This window comes from Gavialis gangeticus, unplaced genomic scaffold (genome assembly GCF_001723915.1).
Source record: "Gavialis gangeticus isolate Ggan-Ray unplaced genomic scaffold, GavGan_comp1, whole genome shotgun sequence".
Lineage (NCBI taxonomy): Eukaryota > Metazoa > Chordata > Crocodylia > Gavialidae > Gavialis > Gavialis gangeticus.
The window spans coordinates 41,577,482-41,600,081 of NW_017728993.1; the positions used below are offsets into that span (position 1 = coordinate 41,577,482).

Genomic DNA, 22,600 nt, shown 5'->3' on the forward strand with positions numbered 1-22,600 from the left:
CAGCCGAAAGGGACTTGGGGATCATGGTTGACCACGAGATGAATATGAGCCACCAGTGTGATGTCGCAACAGGTAAAGTGAGCAAAGCTTTGGCTTGCATCCATAGATGCTTCTCAAGCAAATCCCAGGATGTCATTCTCCCCCTGTACTCGGCCTTGGTGAGGCTGCAGCTGGAGTACTGCATCCAAGTCTGGGCTCCGCAATTTAAAAAGGATGTGGAGAAGCTTGAGAGGGTGCAGAAGAGAGCCACATGCATGATCAGAGGTCAGGAAAACAGAACTTATGATGAGAGGCTGAGAGCCATGGAACTCTTCAGCCTAGAAAAGTGCAGGCTCAGGGGTGATCTGATGGCCATGTATAAGTTTATTTGGGTGCTCATCAGGTTCTGGGGGAACATCTGTTCACCAGAGTGCCCCAAGGGATGACAAGGTTGAATGGTCACAAACTCCGCCGCGATTGAGTCACGCTGGACATAAGGAAGAACTTCTTTACTGTCTGAGCCCCCAAGGTTTGCAATAGACTGCCACCAGAGGTGGTTCAAGCACCCACTTTGAATGCCTTCAAGACACATTTAGATGCTTATCTTGCTGGGATCCTGTGATACCTGCTGACTTCCTGCCCATGGGGCAGGGGGCCGGACTTGGTGATCCTCCGGGGTCCCTTCTAGCCCAAATGTCTATGAAATCTATGAAATTCTATGATATCAGAATCCCCTTAAAGTATAGTCTTCCCAAGGAATATCAAGTGTGTGGAAGCACTGTATTGCTGCATATACCATGAAAGTAGACTTTCAGTATAAGTAGACTTTCATCCCTTGGCCCGTGAGGTCTGCTGCCTCCCAGGGGCCTGTATCGGGGATGTAGCTGAGAGGATCCTGAAACTTGTCCGGCCCTCTGATCACTACTCCATGCTTCTCATCCATGTGGGCACAAATGACACAGCTCGGAGCAATCCCAGCCAGGTTATGAGTGACTAAAGGACTCTGGGGGTGGGGCGCAAGGGGTTGGGGGTGCAGGTAGTTTTTTTCCTCAATCCTCCTGGTTATGTGTCCTGGACACAGGAGGGGAAGACAAATTGATGAGGTCAATAGAAGACTGCAGCGCTGGTGCCATTGCGAAGGCTTTGGCTTCTTTGACAATTAGCCCATACTTCAGAGGTGGAGGCATTGATCTGTTGGGAAGGGATGGCCTGTACCTCACTGCAGTGGGGAAGAAGCTCTTCTCGGGCAGAATAGCTGACCTGCTCAACAGGACTTTAAACTAAGCTTGCCGGGGGCTGGGCAGACAGCCACCAGTGCAAACCCACCAAGTGACAACCTCAGAAGTAATAAGTCATGCAGGACAGGGAACGCAAGTGAATTCCTAGTGGAACTCACTCCTACCTCAGCCCAGGGACGGGACTCTTGTAGGAGTACTGGGAAGCCTAGGACCTCTGATGGCAGACTTAACAAATGCCAGAAGCCTGGGGAACAAACAGGAGGAACTGGCCCTCCTGCTAACTAAAAATTAATACAATTTCACTGAAATAACAGAGACCTGGTAGGACTCCACCTATGACTGGACCACAGGTATAGATGGCTATACCATGTACAGGAGGAATCGTGTTGCTAGAAAGGACGGTCGTGTTGCTCTCTATGTGAAGGAGCAATACACTTCCCTACAGGCGCTCAGTGCATGGTTGTCATGGGTGACTTCAACTACCCTGATATCTCATGGGAGGAGCACTCTGCCAAATCTGATTGGTCATGTAGCTTTCTCACCTACGTTGATGAACTGTACTTGTCTCAAGAAGTCTATGGGCCAGCAAGAGGTAAGGCGCTCCTGGATCTGGTCCTGGCCCAAGGGGATGATCTAGCGAGTGACCTGGGAATTGAAGGGAAGCTGGGAGGCAGTGATCATGAGTCAATCACTTCCTCTATCCATCGCAAAGCTGGCAAATCAGTCAGCAATGCAGAAATCCTTGATTTTAGGAAAGCTAACTTTCATAAACTTAGGAGGCTGGTTGCCGAGTCCTAAGAAACCAGGATCTAACAGAGAGGGGAGTTCACGATGAGTGGTTGCTCCTTAAGTACGCAATCCTTGAAGCACAAGGAAAGTTCATCCCAGCTTGTAAGCAAAAGGTAGCAAAAGTGTGACCCCTGTGGCTAAGTAGGGGACTCGTGGACCTGCTGCATTTGAAAAGAGAAGCTGACAAGGGTTGGAAGTCAGGTAGCATCATCAAGATGGATTATTTGGCACTGGCCTGCATCTGTAGGGAGCAAACTAGGAAAGCCAAGGTTGAAACTGAACTCAAATTGGCTCCAGAAATCAAGGACAACAAAAAGTCTTTCTTCAGATATATGGGTAGTCAGAAGAAAAACAGGAGTAACATTGGACCCTTGCTAAGCCAAATGGAGCAGCTGACAACTGACACCCAGGAAAAAGCCAATCTCCTTAATGGTTACTTTGCATCAGTCTTCCACCACCCCAGGGGGATCAACCTGCCAAACAAGATGCAGGATTGCCAGTGTATGGGCAAGCACACACCAATCATTGGCAATGATCTTCTGAGGGGACACCTTGAGAGGCAGGACATACACAAATCAGCTGACCTGGATAGAATGCACCCAAGAGTGCTAAAAGAACTGGCGGACATCATAGCGTGTCCAATGGTGAGAATATTTGAGGCCTTGCGGCATTTAGGGGAGGCTCCTGAGGATTGGAAGAGAGCCAGTATGTGGTGCCCATCTTCAAGAAAGGGAGGAAGGAAGATCCAGGGAACTACAGACCAATCAGTTTGACCTCAATCCCTGGAAAGATATTGGAAAAAACCATCAAAGAAATGTAGGCTAATGGAATGCAATATTCTGAAAGATAGCCAACATGGCTTCGTTGCGTATAGGCCTTGCCTGACCAATCTCATTTCCTTCTATGACCAGGTGACATTGATATCATCTACTTGGACTTCAAAAAATCCTTTGACTTGGTCTCCCGTGAAGTCTTTGTGGTTAAACTGGGGAACTGCAGCCTCAACAACTTCATGGTCCAATGGCATAGGAACTGGCTCTGTGGTTGGACCCAGAGAGTGATAGTCAATGGAACCATGTCAACATGGCACATGGTGACCAGTGGCATCCCCTAGGGCTCTGTACTTGGACCAGTACTCTTTAACATATTTATAAATGATCTGGATTCAGGTATCAGAAGCAGACTAGCTAAATTTGCTGATGACGCCAAACTATGGGGAAGTGTGGTCACACTAGAGGATAGACTGGAGATTCAGGCCAACCTGGACAAGCTTGCAAGGTGGGCAGATCAAAACCTGATGGCATTCAACACTGAGAAATGTAAGGTTCTCCACCTTGGGAGGGAAAAAAAATCCACATTATACTTATAGGCTCGGCAGTGCTACACTTACTAGCAGTATGACTGAAAGGGACTTGGGGGTCACGACTGACCACAAGATGAACATGAACCACCAGTGCAATGCCGCAACTGGCAAAGCAACAAAACCCTGGCTTGCATCTATCAATGCATCTCAAGCAAGACCCAGGAAGTCGTTTTCCCTCTGTACTCGGCCTTGGTGAGGCCACAGCTGGAATACTGCATCCAACTCTGGGCTCCACACTTTAGGAAGGGTATGAAGAAGCTTGAGAGAGTCCAGAGGAAAGCCATGCACATGATCAGAGAACAAGAGAACAAGTCTTGTGAGGAAAAGTTGAAAGGCATGGGACTTTTCAGCCTGGAGAAGCAGAGGCTCGGGGGAGACTTGCTGGCAGCCTGTTAGTATATAAGGGATGTGTACCAGGAACTGAGAGAACAACTGTTCACCAGGGCACCTTAAGGGAAGACAAGATCTAATGGTCAAACTCTGGGAAGACCGTTTCAAGCTGGACATAAGAACAAACTTCTTTACTGTCCAAGTTCCCAAAGTCTGAAATAGACTTCCCCCAGAAGTGGTGCAAGCAGCTACTCTGGACACCTTTAAGATACATTTGGATGCTTATCTTGCTGGGATCATTTGAACCCAGCAGCCTTCCTGCCTGCCCCTTAGGCAGGGGGCTGGAGCCGATGATCAAGTGAGGTCCCTTCCAGCCCTAATGTCTATGAATGCTGTGAAATCTATAATTTGTTTCTAAAGTCTCCTGTAACTAGTCAAATTCAGAATAAACCAAACCCCTGGGTCAAATTCAGAGTTGGTATAAACTGAAGTGACTATTAGAAATAAAGCAACTGTTGCAAAATCAATTAAATTGCACCCCTTTATCTCGCGTCTGACTTTGACCTACAGACTATATGCCAAATTCAGTTCTGTACAGATAAGTAAGTAAAATGCCAATATGTAGTAACTGATTAGGACAGTTGATAAAATTTACATTTCTCTTCTACGCTACAGAAAATAGACACATTCCCCTGATAACTAGTATTTCCAAAGAGGGCTCAGTTGGCAGATTCATCATATGCTTTTAAATGAATGAATCTTAAATTCTAGTTTCCATTGATAATTACTGCTGCCCTCTCATCTTTGCTTTTGTGTTTGGAGGAAAGATTCAGCTTGGCCTAGTCTATTAAAAATAATTTCCTGTCTCACTCATATCTGGGAATGACATGTATATTAATTCAAAGCCCTCATTTATTTTTAATGTAGTGTCTAGAGTTGGCTACATTCATCTGTGAAATAATTAATTTATCCACAGGAAAGGGTACAGCACCAAGTAAGAGCTGTTCAAGATTCCTATATTTCTGGACCACTGGTAGGGATAAGCTGAGTTTCTGTGACCTTTGTAATGCTGTACATCTCTGGCAAAGCCACTGACTAGTGTTAAGAGTGGTGCTTGTGTGGGCAAAATGGATGCATGCCTACTAGATAATGAATCCTAACTCATTTCATATAAGCCAAGAGGGCAGTAACTTTCACTCATTACTAAATAGAGTGGGATTTAAACTGGTGATGACCTAGTGGTGCAAGAATTCATTTGCCAATACTAGTCTCTTATTTTCTATCCTTGCAATTACAATATAGAGCAAACTCATACTAAAAATAACAGAGAACTTAATAACATGCTCTGCTGAAACAGATTCTTGGTACTTCCACAGTATTTGAGGTGGATTACAGAAGGCACAAAGCACACGTCATAAACTCCTGTAATTAAACTTTGGACTGTAACAATTTAAACATTGTGGGATTGGGAGGGAAAACTCATCTCTGAGTTTGACACAGGGAATTTAACAGAACAGTTCACATTTTATGTTCTTACTTTTCAAATCCACTTAAAGATCCCAAACTTACAGTGAGCTTCATGTAGGCAACCTTCTTCTTCTTCCGAGACAGAGAGGGCTTCCATTGACTTGTTTGCAATGGAACTACTAGTTCATTTGACTTAATGGGAATCAAATTGGCCTCTTTTTTTAGAGAGAAGCTTTGTTGTAAGGTATTTCCTTCTTATGATTGATAAAATTATTAATGAAATCAGCATCATGTTGGAAAAATAAAACTAGAACAGAAATCAGCATGCTCATAATTCATCAGTCAAGACCCTCCCCCACTGCCGTTTTAAACTGTATGCTTTATATTAAGTGGTTTTCCTTTCTTATCTGTAACACCAGAAAATCTTCTCCTGAAAAGGCTCTTGCACTGTTGCCTAGTTACAGCATTGTTATGCTTGTTATGCATTTCACCTTCTGAATAATAATGAGGTGTATTTTAGGAGTTCCCTGTTAGTAATCTGAGCATTTTTATACGGTGTGAGGCAGGAATATAAAATAATACCAGAAAATGCAACATAGAAAAATATGCCTGGCTGCTTAGGAAAAGTTTTTGCCTTTTTTGAGATAAGAAAAAACAAAACCTATCCAGCTGTGTATAATTCCTTATTTTTTCATCTGTACTAAGAAAGCAAGGAGAATTTGAACAAGAGTCAGGGTTCTCCATGATACTGGAGATGTGATATTCTTGCCTTGCCTTCTGAAGGAAGTACAGGCAGTCATTGACTTACAATGTTTTGAGTTATAATGTTTCACACTTACAATGTTTATAAATTGACACCCTGTTTCAACTTTATGATGTCAATTTTGACTTTACAACGCTTGATCCAATGTGATGCCACGCCAGTGAACAAGTTCACTGTGTCACTCATCTCCCTGGAGAACATCTGTCCAAACTTCCTTGGACACTTTCTTTAAGAAAGCAACAAGACTCCAGAAAAACCTGCAGCCAAGACTCCTGAGAAGACTCCAGCCAAGAACCCTTCAAAAAGTCCAACCAAGAGCCCTTCAAAAAGTCCAGCAAAGTCACCTTAAAGAAGTCCTTCCAAATCAATATGATTACTATTTATAATATAAATACATTGATGTAGCTATATTACTCATCTATAATTGATCGAGTACAAAATTCTGGGGTATTTGTAGTAAAAACAGGGTATCGGGCCTTGGTTCAGGAACCAATCCCCCATTTATAACATTGTTTCTTATGAGAAAATTGGTTCCAAGTTACAATGTTTTGACTTAAGATGTGGTTTTCAGGAACCAATTGTCATAAGTCTGAGGACTGCCTGTATATATAAAACTAGATCCTTTTTGAATGCCACAGTGTTAATCTAGTTTCTGAGCACAATTTTATGGCCTGCATATATTAATTCAAACCAGGTGATGATAGTTGTCCCTTCTGGCCTAACTGTGAATATTTAAAAAATCAAGGAAGCTAAAATCACTAATTTTGCACTGACTGCTGCTTATATTTTCTGTGCTCTGTACCATTGAACATGGCCTCTCACTGCCGCCTCCTCATACCTCCCATTTACAAATGAGTTGAGCATAAGGTTGCACAACACTACTTCAGGCAAAACAGGAGCCAGAACTCAAGCCTCTATTATGTCAGGCCCGTGTCACATCTTCGTTATCTCTTGGAGAAGAACATTTCAATCCCATGAATTTGTAACTACTTTTTTAAGTGCTGGGTATGCCTTCTTCACAGAGACAGGGAAAGAACCCAAGAACCTAATCTCCAGGATTTTGTTGCCTTGTGGGTTCTACAACATGACAGTGTACGTTAATGTATTAATCTGGGGTAATACAACAATTTATTTAAGTGTCTCATATTTCCCATGAGGTGGGTCATCTACTTTATTAACATCCTATTAGCTGAAGTAGTAGAGGTCCATGCTGGGACTCTGCTTGCCCACAGTTTAAATATTATTGGTCACCCCTAAGAAAGTGACTCTTAAGTTTGGACATAATGGAGTTTCTGTTTTACCATTTTTATCTTTGAGTTGTTACTTATTTAATTTGCACGGTGAGAGAACTTCCTTAAAATCAGTTTTCATAGTGTAAAAATGTACTGTCTGACAGTTGTGTTGCACATATTGTCCAAGAAGTGAGGATTTTTTGTAATCTCTTTCATTGGATTAACTGTATAATTAAAAGAGCTGTTGAGCAACCTTTTGAGCACCAGGTACCCTTCCTCGGATCTGAAGGAGAAGCAGATTCAGGTTGAGCTAAATATCAGTGAAGAGACTCCATGCAAATGCACTCAGTCTGCCTGGATGAAAGATGTCACAAAGAAGGCTTGCCTCTTGGACATTTTATGGGCAATCATGGCTACAACAGTGTTTCAACCCTACTTTAAACATGTTGGTAATACGACTTCCAGTAAAAATTGAAGGGTGATAAGTATGGGAAAAATAAGTAAACAGAGTATGGCCTTTGAAATGTGTAATGAACAGAAGTAAGAAAGTGCTGTTTTTCAGATATCCTTTTAGTGTTACTGCACTTGAAATAGAAGATAAAAGAGTATTTGGCCCACTGGCCAGATCTGACACCCAGCGTTGGGTCATTTGGCCTGGGGGACTCCCCATGAGTCCATAAATGTGGTGGCAGGGATGTGGTACAGTGGTGGCACCTCTCTGCTTCTGCCAAATTTCTGAACCCATGGAGAGCTCTGGACACCAGATAATGTGGCCTTGAGCACTGGATTGGGGATGCAGGCCCTGATTTTGGTGCATGGGGGTACACCCATGGACCAGCCCCATGCCACTCACCTAGCCCACAGGGCCAGAAGACTGAGCACCACTGTAGTAAAAGCACCATGTACATATAATGCTAATCTTAATGCTGTGTGTTTGCATTATGAATATAGTGTTGTTGTTTCAGAGGTGAAAATCTCTTGACAACAAATTAAGCTCTGTGGGGTATGAGGTTAGCAGCCAAATAGTAATTTAGCTCTGTTATTTGCTTTTCTTATTGAAGTTACTAAATAGACTCCATGGCGGAGAAAGTACCACCTTCTTTTGCAGAAATATCAGGAAAAGAAGTCTCAAGCTATAAAGATGCCTAAAACCAAATCTGACTGCCACTTCATGTTGGTTATGGGGAGACTCTTAAAAGACCAGATACTACTAATCTTACTTTGAAATAATTCTACTTAAATGCTGACAAGAATTAACACTGCAAAAATCCATGACTAGTATGGCGGGAAAATTAAAAGAATTTTCTCTTTATATATATCTCAACAGTTGATATTAAAGTTAGTGAAGCAGGGAATCTTAATGATAGAAGACAACTTTCAGTAGAGCAGAAACAGAATAGAATTCAACTGGTTTTATGACAAGACAACTGGAACTACTGGAAAATAATATCAAATAGAAATAATAGATTTCCACCTGTGCTACCAAGCAAGCAAGTGCAGATTCTACTGTCTGTTTGTTTATAATGAGGAATCTTCAATTTGTTTGTTTTACTTTGATATAGAAAAGTATTTTTTATTTGGTGAAAAAGAAATTCAGTTTCCATCAGAAATATTAGATCAACAGTGAAGCTATAATTATGTCTGGCAGACAAGGTTCTTTGGGTGAATATGATATCTTTTATTAGGCCAACTTAAATAGTTGGAAAAAAAATTTTTAGCAAGCTTTCAGGTTTAAAAACCCTTTGTCAGGCAGAGGAAGCCTCTGCAGTTGGTGTGCGCTCTTCCTGGATGGAATGAATAGTCAGGAAGAGTAGTCATCCAGGAAGAGCACACACCAACTGCAGAGGCTTCCTCAGCCTGATGAAGGGTTTTTAAACCCAAAAGCTTGCTAAAATTTTTTTCCCAACTATTTAAGTTGGTCTAATAAAAGATAACATATTCACCCGAAGAACCTTGTCTGCCTGTGTCCTTAGACCAACACACCTACAACCTACATCCCTATAATTATGTTTGTGCATTATAAAGCCAAGATAACTGTGATGATTATGTAAAACAGATCCTGCAATGTAAAATGTGTTGTTTTTTCTTATACTAAAAATATAAAAAGAAAATGGATTTTAAAGGAGGGACTTTCAAGATGGAGTATGGGCATCTTTGGGACACTAAATTTATACAGAATACATGGAGGAAAATAGGTATTCAACATTTTAAATTCTGAACTTTCCTTTGGGCTGATGTTGGTAGCAGTACTTACAACAGAAGATATTCTGCAGTTGTTTCTGTAGCAGCCTATACCATGCTACCAGAGAGTAAGGGAGTTTAATGTAGTAAATGTATTGCTCAAAATCCTATGTAGGACACAGGTGAGCTGTCTGCTTTTTTAAATAAATTGGGCTGCCATGTGTGAAATGTGGTGCTGGATTGGTGTCTGGGTCTCCTTTTTAGCTTTAGTTTTTAAAATGTTGATATTTCCGACAATGTTCAAAGATATTATCTGTCTCTAAATAAAGATTCTGCTCCCTGTACGCTGAAAATCAGCTCCCTCCAGACAGCATCTGTAGCATCATTAAAATAACTTTTCTACACGTCTACTTAAAAGTCAAGCCAAGCACACTGGGTTTCCTTGCAAACAGGTTCATACATAATGGTACACAGCACTTACTGTTAATACCCCACAGAGTGCTGGTGCAGTTTCCACTCTGACTGTATGTCCAGAAATATGTCAAATTTTATATTAATTCTGCTTTCCATATGAATTTTTAGATGCCAGTATATAAATGCACCGACTTACTGTTCTGTGTTTAGTTAGCTTGTTTTACCAAATAGCTCTTAATTATTGAAGTTTTGTGGATTTCTCCCTGACGTTACTGCACTGAGCTTACAACAGGAAATAGTCTGTTTTGCACATTCTTGAGTCAAGCCATTGGGTGGCTGATGTCCTGGAAAGAGACCTGTGTTGTTGTAAAATGTGCTCATGAAGATCATTTACAACATTGCAGGCTATTTTTGTCAGTTATATTCATTTAGATTTAAAACATCATCATAAAAAACAGTGTACCTGTTTTTCTTCCTTAATAGAAATCTGGTCAAGAAGTACTGTCCTAAACGTTCATCCAAAGAGGAAGAGCCCAGGTAAAAAAAAACCCAACATATATATATATTTAAAGTTCCAAGTATAAATAGCAAACACTACTGTTCATTGTTTAATATTTATTGTCCTGAGTGAAGCTTTTCCTGAGTAAATATTTTGATAGATCAGTTTAAAAAAATAAAGTAACAGAGTCAGAATCTTTTCTACTTGAGGTTTTTTTTGTTCTATTACAATTTTGAAACATAATGTGTAATATTTTGTGTTTTCCATTGTTGTTTTAAATTATATGTTATTAAAGTGGTAATTTGTATTAGATGCTTTGCAAAGTAAACCTAATTTAGTCCAGAATTAGAAATGATTGTTTAACACAATAATTACTTTGTTTTTTTATAGGAATGGGGAATGGGAATAGCCCCTAAGTTGTGGGTTACTATTTTTTCCCCTTACAAAATGAATGAACTCTTTGAGAGGCCTGGTAACATGCGGAGTGTAGCTTTGCAGACTTAGGTTCTGAGTGATTAATGAATGATCTTTTGGCTAGTGGAGTTCAAGTATGTTGCACTGGTAACTTGGTTGGCTCCAGAGCCAGAGCAGATTACAGTTGTGTTTTGTAGTGGCAGCAATCTGGATGCAGCCAACCTCACAATTACCAGTTTAAGAGCTGAGCTTGCTTTGCTGTCTGTACTCTTGCTGATTCTTTGATGGCTGGCTGAAAGCACAGTTGTTATTTTTAAAAAATAAGTAAGGGCCTAAGAATGAAAGAATGTTGAAAAGATGGGGAAGCGGTTAGCTTAGATTTCAGATTGCAGCCAGGGACATACGGTGCAGTGTACCTTAAGGATCCCCCAGGAACTCAGTTTTATATGAAGCTCTTCAAAGACGCTTGGACCTCAAGTGTCAGGATTTCCAGCTCTCCATTGGAGTTCAGCATTTGTCAACCTCATGGACATGGCAGTGTTCCACAATTAAAAAAAGAAAATGCCTGTTTTAATATAGTGACTGTTTTTGTTTCTTTCCTCCCTTCCACACACACTTTCTACCCTTATTTTTGCCCCTCCTCTTTCCCTCTTTAGTGCCAGCCATAGTGGCACCTAAACCTGCAGCCAAGAGGTGGGCAGGCAAGCAGGCAGCTGTCTCCAGAGCTGATAGCAAGCTTATTCTGTAGACCATCCATCCGGATGCCTATCAGTGGCATGAGTGGCATGATTGGCATGTTCCACCCACGAGAGCAAGCACATCATCTCTGCAACAAGTTCAGCCTCTGAGCCTAGGGACCTAAATTTATTCCTAAACTCAGGCCTCTCAGTTGGCAGCTTAGGAGATACCAGTATACCACAGGGTCTTCCAGGTAGTATTCTTATTCTTTTTTTTTCCACCCACAAAAAAACCTGTGTTCTTATAAAACTCTGTTAGAACATGGTGCATCCTAGGCTCAATTTAGGTTTTCCCCACTGTGTATTTCCACTAGAATTCAACTAGTACTAAGTGTACACTTATTTGACAGTACATCTGCTTTGAACACACAGTGTTCTCTTTTTGTTTAAGTAAAGATATCTATAGTGATTGTAAAAAAAACAACCCAACATATTTCACCATATCTTTGTAATATGTTTTGTCAGGTTTACCACGTGTCTAGCCTTTTTTAACATCCTTAACGAGTTAAATGACTATGCAGGACAGCGAGAAGTAGTTGCAGAAGAAATGGGACACAGAGTATATGGTGAACTAATGAGATACTCTCATGATCTAAAAACAGAAAGGAAAATGGTAATTCTTGTATTCTTTTCCAATAGTTACATATAAAATAGCTGTTTTTGCTGAAATAATCTGTATATTTGTTTACTGGATCAGTATTTTTAAACGTGGCAGCTATAATTGTTCTTGATACTTTTTGTCTGTGGCTTAAAGTATATTAAATTACTCTCCTTGAAACGTATGTGTTGGTTATAGTTGTTCTGAATAAATTTACATAGTTGAAATGCTATTTAGAAGATTGTGTTTGCCAATAAATTTTAAGTATGAAGGTAACCTTGGTCTGTAGTGCTGCTCTTGTATAATTGGTCATAGGTCCCAGGCAGTATCCTGATAAATTAGAAAACAATTGTCACAGCATACAGAATGGAAGCTTGCACAGAAATTGGCAATGTTAACACTACCTGTGATTTTATTTAAAAAGAAATCTTATTTGTGGTCTTCCAGCATCTTCAAGAGGGGCGAAAAGCTCAGCAGTATCTCGACATGTGTTGGAAACAGATGGATAATGTGAGTTCTTCTGTCAACATTAATAATGTACAGTCTATAGATAACTGATGTCATCATGCTTGCTTTATATTTTTCATCTGTTTGGGTTTAGGGTTAAGTTTCATATGACTGAATGATCATGTTAGATATATTGTTTAATAACCCAGACAGAATATAATGAACTTGTAGTTCATTGCACAGTTAATCTCTGTGTAAGTATCTATTCTACATAGGAGTCAAACCCTTGGGATTTATGTAGCACAGGCAAGTAGATTTCAGATATATTAGAATTTTCTTGAAAACAACACTCACTTCTATGCCCTGGAGCCATATAGTGGCAATGGCTGGGAAAGAATTGAATAAGAATTCAAACTATTAACTGTCAGTACCTTTCTCCTGGCCTGCTGTCACCTGCAGCCACATACCACATGCTTAACGATTATCTTGTTATGTAGGGCAGAATTTCACTAGCTGTGCTATTCCTTTTTAATACATTCTCATAATTTTTCTGCTCTTCCATCATAGTTTTAGTAACTTATTTTAGATCTTGTTCTTGCTATTTATCCTAAAATTCACCCAGCTGTAAAGTGGGTTTATTTAGGTATCATTTCAGAAGTTGATGCTTTAAGAATGCGTTGTTTCATCTTTGATTATAAGCCACTGTAAGCCTTTTTGGGAGTGGCAGCATATAAATCAAATGCATAAATAAATCTGTAATTAGCATTGGGCTTGATTTTGATGGCTTGTAACAGGAGGTCTAGTCAGGAATGATCAGATTATCAAGCTCCTGGTATATTTACTACCCTTGCAGGCAGCATAAACTCTGTTAAGCAGAGGAATGCAAGAGGTGAAGTTCTCCAGGGGTGTTGATCAGTTATCTTTCTTTTAAAGTTCCTGATTAAAAGATGTTCATAACTTAATGATGCATCTAAAGTTATATTGACCCAGGTTCTCTTCTGTGCCAGCACTTATCATCATAATAGTGTTGGCAAGTTCATCATACACTTCTCCAGGAGTTGGTATGCTCTCCAGCTATGTTGAGATCAGCAGTCTTTGGCTACAGTCAAGCAAGAAGGCTTTGTCCACACCATGAAATCTTACTATGTCTGAACACTTTTGTCAGCAATTATGTTAGCTGATGTGATACCAAGCATGGTTTGATGTATACCATCTTTAAGATCATGTCGGAGGGTATAATCCAGTGAGTTAAGACAGGGCTGTCCAAATGAGGCCCATAGGCTGCATGTGGCTTCTGAGGGGTTAAGTTGCAGCCCCTGGGGTCTTACCTGGCTGCTACTCCCCCACAGCCCCAGGTTTGAATTGCACTCTACTCTTGTGGGGGGTCTGTGGTGGTGGCAGCCAGAAGTTGTAAGGAGCTGCTGCCACCTAAGCTGCTGAGAAAAGTGCAGGGTGGACTGGGGGCTATCATTTTTATAGGGGGCTCAGCCCCCCCCCCCCCAGCCCTTCCATGTTTTGAACCCTGCTCCCTACATTGCTCTGGCTGCAAGAGCAGCCAGAATCTCTGGGTTCCACCTCTCTCCTTTGGCTGCCTCTTCCTGCCCTCACCAGGGTGGGGTGACACAGAGCAGCACAGGGAATTGAAGGTGAGTCCAGGCTGGGTGTAGGGAGGTTGCAGGGGATTAGAGCTGTGCATTGAGGGGAGTTGCACTTGTGGGGCAGTGGTGGGGGTGCTGCCTGCAAGGGCACACTTCACAGTGGCAGGAGGGAATTGCACTTGCGCAGTGCAGCAGTGAGGAGGGGGTGGTGCAGAGGCAGTGCAGCAGTGTGTATGGGGGGGTTGTCCTCACAGAGCATTTGGGGGTGAGGGGGTATATCTATGTGGTGCGGGGCCCAAAGGAGGAGGGGCACCTTGCCTGGTGTGGTCCCCACTGATGTGGCCCCTGGGGGCTTAGAAGTTGGGCAGTCCTGAGTTAAGACAAGGCTGAGTGTTGTTTGTTCTGGTCTATGCTGATTTCTAAAACATGCACATCAGTCTGTCAGTGAACATGATTGTTGACCCAAGTGTCTAAGCATAGTAAAATATCAAAATGTATATCTGGCCCACGTAACTGCCTCTGAAAGGCACTGTAATATGGATGTTCAATTTCAAATAGTTAGAAAAAAATAAATCCTCAGACTATACAAATATGGGTCCCTGTAGGGAGTTTCCTACTACTCCCAATGCTGGTCATCTCAGCCTAAGTTAAAACCTGGACATAACTCTTTTAACTCGGTGCAAGCTTCTATAATTAAGGGTTTGGTATTTTGGTTACTTGTATAATAATTTTGTAGCCTATTTGGACTGGTTCTGTGCTGGAACCTTATTAAGGTACATGGCGTAAGTTCCAGGCTCTGGAGAGTGTGATTTGGCTATAGACCCAAGAAGACAGTAGTAGTATAATTTTCAGAGACTATTAAGCTAGAGAAATAGAACTTTAAATGGAAGCTTAGATAACAGCCATTTGAAATTCTTTGTAATAATGAGGTTTTTGTGATTTTTTTTTTTTTTTTTTTCAGAGCAAAAAGAAATTTGAGAGAGAGTGCAGAGAGGCAGAAAAGGCACAACAAAGCTATGAAAGACTGGACAATGACACTAATGCTACAAAGGCTGATGTTGAGAAAGTAAGAGCAATAACATTTCTTCCTCTCCCTCTTCATTAGAAAATGTTGATTCTTTTTATTGCCTTTTTTCTTTTAGCAATATTGGACTGGCAGTATGTGTGTATGTTATACACAGTATCAAAATTACAGTACAATTCATCCTTTAAAACTTAGTGCATAGTGGCGTGAGGGGAAGTATTTCTGCATTTTTTAAGGTTAGTTTTGCATATCTTGCTGCTCGTAGGAGCAATGGCAAGATTGCTCATAATATGTACACAGAAGCACTAGCTGGGGTGGTTCATTCTTATGAAGCTTACATTGTTATGTTTGAGTTTCTCCTTCTAATCTGTCATTAGTCCAGGTGGTTAAAGATGGAGTTAGTGCTAGTTGCTAACCATGTACTGACAGTACAAATTTGATGGTGCTTGCATCTCTTCCATTTGTTTTCTCAAACTGTAAGAGGGAAGCATTTAACACTTTACAGCTATTGTGACTAATGTTCTTATGTGATTACTAGGATTAAAGTAACACACTACATTTTTTTGGAAGAACACAAATGAGGCATGTTTTTACTGAAGTGACTTTTTATTAGGCTAAGCAACAATTAAATCTGCGTACACACATGGCTGATGAAAACAAAAATGAATATGCTGCACAACTACAGAACTTCAATGGCGAACAACACAAACACTTCTACATTGTTATTCCTCAGATATACAAGGTACAGCAATATTTACCTAAATTGTTTTCTCTTTTTTTGAGGGACAAATTGATTTCAAAACTTAAATTTTACCTCTGTCAGTTTAATAGATCACTTATGTCACTTAAACTGTCCTAAGGTACCTATAACATGTCATTCAAGGTTTTTATTAGATAAGATTTGTTTTATAGCCATTTAGGTTTAGAAATTTCACTAAAATATGCTGTTACATTTTCTGTTAAAATTGTTGTAAACTTTAGGCTTTCCTTTGTTTGTTTAAACACTACTAGACAAATAGGCAGAAGAAGAAGTAAGGGGTATGAGACTGCTGATTGAGCAGATGCTTAAAAGTCTCATTCTAGTAATGTCAGGCCCTTCCTTTTTTTGATGTGTTAAATTTAAAGCTCCTTGTTTCCCAGTGAGAGCTATGTCCTATGGCTAATACACTTGGGTATGACTTGGTATACCCCAGCTGTAACTACTGGCAGGGCAGAATGCAGGGACCCCTGGCAGTAAAGGCTGACCTAGGTAACAGTAATCCACAAAGTCACATGGAGTAAACAGGTGAAATAATAACTCTGCTTAAAAAGGATAAGGGGAGACTTACAGCAGTGTAGCTGAATCCAGGGTCACAGGTTTGTCTGTTTACTTTTACCTGCAGTAAGTGAAACTGAACTGCAGTAATTTACTACTACAGTGTAGTAGGGGAGGACAAATGAAACATATATGCATCTAATTCAACTTGCGTGCCCTCCCAAGAAATACGCGTTCTTCTTTTAAAACTCTGTAAATTATTGTTGGCCCGTGCAGACTTTGCAGCCAAAAAAGAATTCTCTCAAGCCAATTTATGTATCCCTCTTAAAAAAAATAGAAATGATTATCTAAAACTTGAATGTCTTGTAAAACTCATCAAATAAACGTTGAGCTAGGAATGGCATCAGTTATGAGCAATCAAATCTGTTAGAGGCATTTGGGAAAGAATGTCACAGAACACTGCTGTGAATCTCTGAGACAGAAGAAAATTGAAAACCTTGAACTCATTTAAACTTGTAATAAACTGAGAACACTTGAGATTTTTCAGAAGCTGGGGAAGGGTCAGATTTAAAAGGAGTATTTATTTGAAGATCTAGGTTTCACAGAGAGAAATTTTCCTTCCTTGTGAAAGACTTAAAACAATTTGCCTGTTAAGGAATGTGCCAGTGGACTTGACAGGAGCAGACTGAGGAAGAAATTGCAGCCAAGTCCCAAGAGGAACATTTTGATCTTTTTTGTTGTTGTTTGTTTTTGATCATTTGGTTTTTTTTAGTTTGGATTGGAGACTTGCTTTATTACCTTTATTTCTCCAGGGTCAAAATCCATTTTTATGGTAAGAAATTAATCATGTTTCTTGGAGTCTCTAAGCTAATACAATCCCAAAAACTTGCTTTTGCAGAGTAAGCCTTCCTCTTATGATTTTTTTCATTATTTCATTGGAAGTGTTGGGTAACGTTGTAAGCTAATACTGTTTTTTTTTTCTATGTGACTTAACTGGTATCTTAGATTAACTAATAGCAGGGGGGGGTTTAATACATTTTTATAGTTTGTTTTTAAGGAGGGAGTGGAGTGAATGTCCATTCTCCATGACTGCCGTTTTCTGTATATCTTTTACTAAGTCTGTGACTTTCTTTAAAAAAAGCAATTTTTTTCTCCAATTATCCAGTTACATCAAGCTATTAGTACAAAGTGGTAGAGCATTCAGGACTCTGTTATCAAATGGCTACTATAACTATACCTGTATATTAAACAGGATAAAATAGCAATATTGCTCTCAGACTCATTTTTATCTCGTTTTTTTTTGTAGCAACTACAAGAAATGGATGAACGAAGGACCATCAAGCTTAGTGAATGCTATAAAGGTTTTGCTGATTCTGAACGAAAAGTTATTCCCATAATTTCTAAATGTTTAGAAGGAATGATTCTTGCAGCAAAATCAGTTGATGAACGTAGAGTAAGTGTATTTAGCTATGTTTTAATGTACAGAAATTAATCAACATGAAAGACACAAGACACATTGAATAGCAGGAAGTATACACTAAATTGCGTGTGTGATTTGGTCCACATTTATCTGAAATGCGTAATACGTGATTATACACAAAATTATACTTAAGATACTAAATTATAAACTTGGTCCCACAGACTTTGAAATCAATGGGAGGAGTTTTGTCATTGGATTTAAGAGAAACAAAATGGGCCTTAAGATACTAAAATGTGCAATGTGTTTGTAAAGGGGATTATAAATATATTAAGAGTGCATTTTTCATGTGTAATGAGAAATTTTTATAAAATGTTTTACTTGAAACCTTGCTAATTTATCTGAAATTGGATGTACATTCATACAGACACATGTTCCACATCTTTTACTCTAGATACTGTATATACAATATTTGTTCTATAATATTAATACATAAAACGCTTTTGAGCTACAATAGAGCATTATTATTTTACAGATTGAGAATTTGATTCAGAGGAGTAAAAAGGGAGGAGTGTCAGCAAGACTCTAATTTTGAGTTCCGTTTTCTAGTCCTGTGGTTAAACCCACTGATCCTTAATTTGTCACATTCATTTCGACAGTACTACAAGAACTATCAGGAGCAGTGCGACTGTAAACATAATTATTCCCTTGATTTGCTTGCAAGAGGATTGATTTTAGGAATCATTATTTATGCAGTCCATGTTACCTCTGTTGTATTTTTTTATTTAGAGCATAGCCAGTGTATAAAACAATGTATAGCTAATTAAAAAACAAAACAAAACCTTGCAATGTCTTTTGTATCTAGGATTCTCAGATAGTGATCGACTGCTTCAAGTCTGGTTTTGAACCTCCTGGAGACTTCCCATTTGAAGATTACAGTCAGAATATTTACAGGACCATCTCTGATGGTACCATCAGCACACCAAAGCAGGAAGGAATGAAGATTGATTCAAAAACCACTGTGGGCAAGGCCAAGGGCAAGCTGTGGCTTTTTGGAAAGAAACCAAAGGTAACATTTATGAAATTACTAATTCCAAATAAAAATCTGTTTAGGATTTGGAGTTTGTGGTGGCAGAAATTACTTTTTTAAAATCAGGTTTGTGCCCTTTACTATTTTTAAGTCTTTTTAGAGAGACCTGACTCAGATTGGCAGAGTTCTGATCTCCCTGATCCTAGAAAACCAAGAATGGCAAGTCTTGTCGTCTTTATTTTTGCTGATGTTGTTTCTGAAGGATGTAGAAAATTGGACTAGAAATATTTAATCAGAGACCTTTTCCTCCAGCTGTTTACATTTAGGGCTTCTTAACACCTATTTAATATCCTACTGAGTTTTAAGTGGTCTAAATAAAAGTCACTTTCCTTCTCTTCCTTAGTAGCTATAATGATTTCCTGGCATTCCAAAAAACATAGCAGAGAAGCTATTAATTGTTTATGTGAAAGCAAGCAGAAAAAAGATCCATTTTTTTCTTTGCTGTAGTGAACAAACTAACCTTCAGGTCTACTTTGTACTGTAAGAAAGGCACAAACCCATTTTCCCCTTTTTATGCCACCTTTATGAATATGCGTAGGGGTACCACATGGACTCTACTGTACCTGTTGCTAGTTTTGAATGTTTGTGACTATGTTTCCATAAAAACACTTTGTTTGAAAACATTAAGGATACTGTAAAACATCTGATTGGTAAACTTTTTGATTTGTGTAAGTTTGGAAGGGCAGATGCTTTCAAGAAAAAATTAATGAATGAGTAGCTTTATAGAGAGCATTGGGAAAAGGTATTAGAATACAGATGTTGCTCTTTTTCTTAATATTTTGCTGTTGGTCTTAATTGAGGCTTTCTGTGTAAAATGCCTTCCTCACCCACCAGCAGGGGTCACTAATAGCTGTTGCCTATCAAAAGGAATAATTAAATTCATGGATATTTATTTGAGCTCTTGATTTGTCCTATATTAGAGCATATCCATACATCATTTAAAATGTTTTTTACACATTTGAATGAGTTTATTCCAGTGTTCCCAGCCAGTAGCAATGTAATGAAAAAGAATTTTTTATTATGGTAAGAGAACTACCCTCGGGACCTTTTATAAGTTGGGGCTGATGTTTTTACAGATAATGCTCTAAACAGACAGGCCTTGTCAGGGGAGAGAAAGGCAATACAGTATAACCTCATAAATCCGGATATCAAACAGCCAGAATTATTGAAAATCCGGCACTTTTTAAAACTACACTCCAATGGGGAGTAGTGGCAGCTGGTCCCAGACCAGCGGAGGGGGAAGCTTGCACACAGCAGCTGCTGCTGCCATCCCCCCCCCCATGCTGCTGGTCTGTGTGCAGCCGCCATTCTGGTGTCAGAAATTCACATTTCTGGCAGGTGCTCGGTCCTGAGCATGCTGGATTCATGAGGTTATACTGTATCTGATTCTTGTATCCTCTTCAAAGTACATTTTTCCAGTGTCATTGTATATTTATCAAACAAAACCTACATTATTTATTTTTCATCTACTATGAGGTGTGCGAAACCGGCCATATTCGATTTGTTTGGCCTGAATTGGGGGACAGTGATTCGATTTGTTGATTCAGATCACTGTCCCGATTTGATTCGGCTGAATTCAAATCTGAAGATTTGATGCTGATTCAGAAAATCAGCAATTGGGCCATAGACACAGCTTTAAATGTTTTTTTCTACATATCTCAAGGTACCAGGCACAGCTCGTGAATGCTGCGATGGTGAGACAGATGGAGCATCCCACAGGAGCATGGGAGGGGGTTGGACCATGTGTGCTTGGCAGCAGACCCGGAAGTGGACTGGAAGTACTTCTGGTCCGCTTCCGGGTCCGCCACTGAGCATATGGGGGACCCCCCCCTCCACACCCCTCCAGCTCAGCAGCCGTGGGGGGACCCCAGGTGCCCCCCCCCGACCCAGGAGGCACCAGTTGTTGGGGTGGGGGGGTCCCCTGCGCGCACTGCGGTGGACCCAGAAGTGCTTCTGGTCCACTTCTGGGTCTGCCGCTGAGCGTGTTGGGGACCCCCTCATGCTTCCATCTGACGCTCCATCCACCCCAGCATCTCAGCATTCACAAGCCACCTGGTACCTTGAGGTATGCAGAAAAAACATTTAAAGCTGTGTCTATGTCCGAATCATTGAATCTTTCGGAATTGATTTGGAGGGTTCTGATTTGATTTGGAGAGATTAAAGGGTCTCCTGATTCAATTTAGATTCGGAGATTCAGCTGCCGAATGAGGCCAAATCTCTGCCTAATCAAATCAGTAACTGAAACTTCGCACAGCCCTATTATTAACTATATCACAACATACTGTCTTCGCATTTGGCTAAAGAGCTAGGTGCAAAATTCGGACTGAAACTTACAGGGATGCTGTCAGTTTGAAAATGACACTTCTGAAAATTTGGGGCCAGGCTCTCAGTGAAGCTCTTTAAAGGTGTCATGGGTCTGGCCCATTGTATCTGCTTTAGTGACAAGAAATACCTAAAAAGACTATGGTTGGAAGAAATTAGCCAGGAAAGTTGTTTTTATTTCCCCCACCCCCGTTTGTTTACTTTGCACATATGCCAGCACTTTGGGATAGTCAGATTCATGGTTTCCTATGTAGAGTCAGGCTATGATTCTGCAAAGACTTAGAGGGGAGCAGTGCCATTGCACAGTGGGACAACTCCAGTGTATAAAGTTACTCTTGTGTAATGCCTAAGTCACTCTTTTTCATATTACAAAAAAGAACAAATGTGACAAGGGAGTATAAAAATCTCTTGTAAAGGATTCTTTAAATCAGAACACTAGTAAAAGAATATTATAATAAAAGCAGTATACTTTTTAAATCAGAAAAAAATTTGGATTGACAAATTGTAACTGGATATTAAAGGTAGTCTTTGTGACTTGTAGCAGTGATTATGGTTGATCTTCACTTGTATTTCAAGATACACTTTTGACCTGTTTTTGAAAAGAAATTCAAAAGAAACAGGCAGTCTTGAAAGGGGGAGAACTATAAAGGATGGAGAAAAGGTATAACAGATAAGGGAGGAGCAGCTTGAGAGAGAAGCCAGGGAAGATGAGACAAAACAAAAGGTAAACATAAACAAAACAACCCGCCAAACAAAAAATGAAATAAAAAAGAAACTAAGTAGTTGTAATATGCACCTACCTGCATCTGTGGCAGTGGTTCCTCACAGCTGAGCTACAAACAAAAGAACATTGCAAACCGGCTTGTTCAGGTGCATCACAATGGCTATATACAGATGTTCAGTTTCTACTAGGAAAATTGCCAGCTGCTCCCCCGGCTTCTCATACCTGGAGTCTCCGGTGTGAGAAATTTTGCCAAACTGTTTCCTCTATTTGGCTGCTAGACATCAGAAACTGAGTGTCAGGGAGCAGTGCAGCCCCTGCCTGCTTCTCAAACCCCAGTTCTCAGTGTGAGGTGCAAGCAGAGGGCTTTGTCCCACTGCTCCCCCTGCTCAGCTCCCAGGCACTGGCTTCCCCTTCACCCCACCCTTCCCCACTTCCCCTTAGCACTCAGCTGAGCAATGTGGGGTGGGGAAACCAGGCTGGGGAAAACCAACCTGAGCCCAGTTCCCAGCTGCAATGGGTTTTAAATCTCTGCCCAGCTGAGTGGCAGGAGGGCGAGAGGGGAAACTGGCCAGTGGGGAAGGAGGAGGGAAAGGGGCAAGGGGAAGCTGACTTGGGAAGGGAAGTGAGCAGTAAGGCACAGTCCCCAGTTCCTTTCCCAAGCCAGGGAAGCCTGGCTTCAGTATGGGGCTGGGGGCTGTGCCTTGCTACTCCCTTCCCTG

The 22,600-nt window shown here is 40.5% G+C and overlaps 1 protein-coding gene across 1 annotated transcript in view; it reads left to right on the forward strand.

Moving 5' to 3' along the window:
* The window catches only part of FNBP1L (formin binding protein 1 like), a 72,442-nt gene that overhangs the window by 35,546 nt on the left and 14,296 nt on the right, over positions 1–22,600 (forward strand). Inside the window, exons 3-9 of the mRNA XM_019501630.1 lie at positions 10,240–10,293; positions 11,872–12,019; positions 12,452–12,514; positions 15,011–15,115; positions 15,687–15,815; positions 17,635–17,781; positions 18,611–18,814. Coding sequence (XP_019357175.1) covers positions 10,240–10,293; positions 11,872–12,019; positions 12,452–12,514; positions 15,011–15,115; positions 15,687–15,815; positions 17,635–17,781; positions 18,611–18,814 — 850 coding nt within the window. The remainder of the gene's footprint in view (positions 1–10,239; positions 10,294–11,871; positions 12,020–12,451; positions 12,515–15,010; positions 15,116–15,686; positions 15,816–17,634; positions 17,782–18,610; positions 18,815–22,600) is intronic.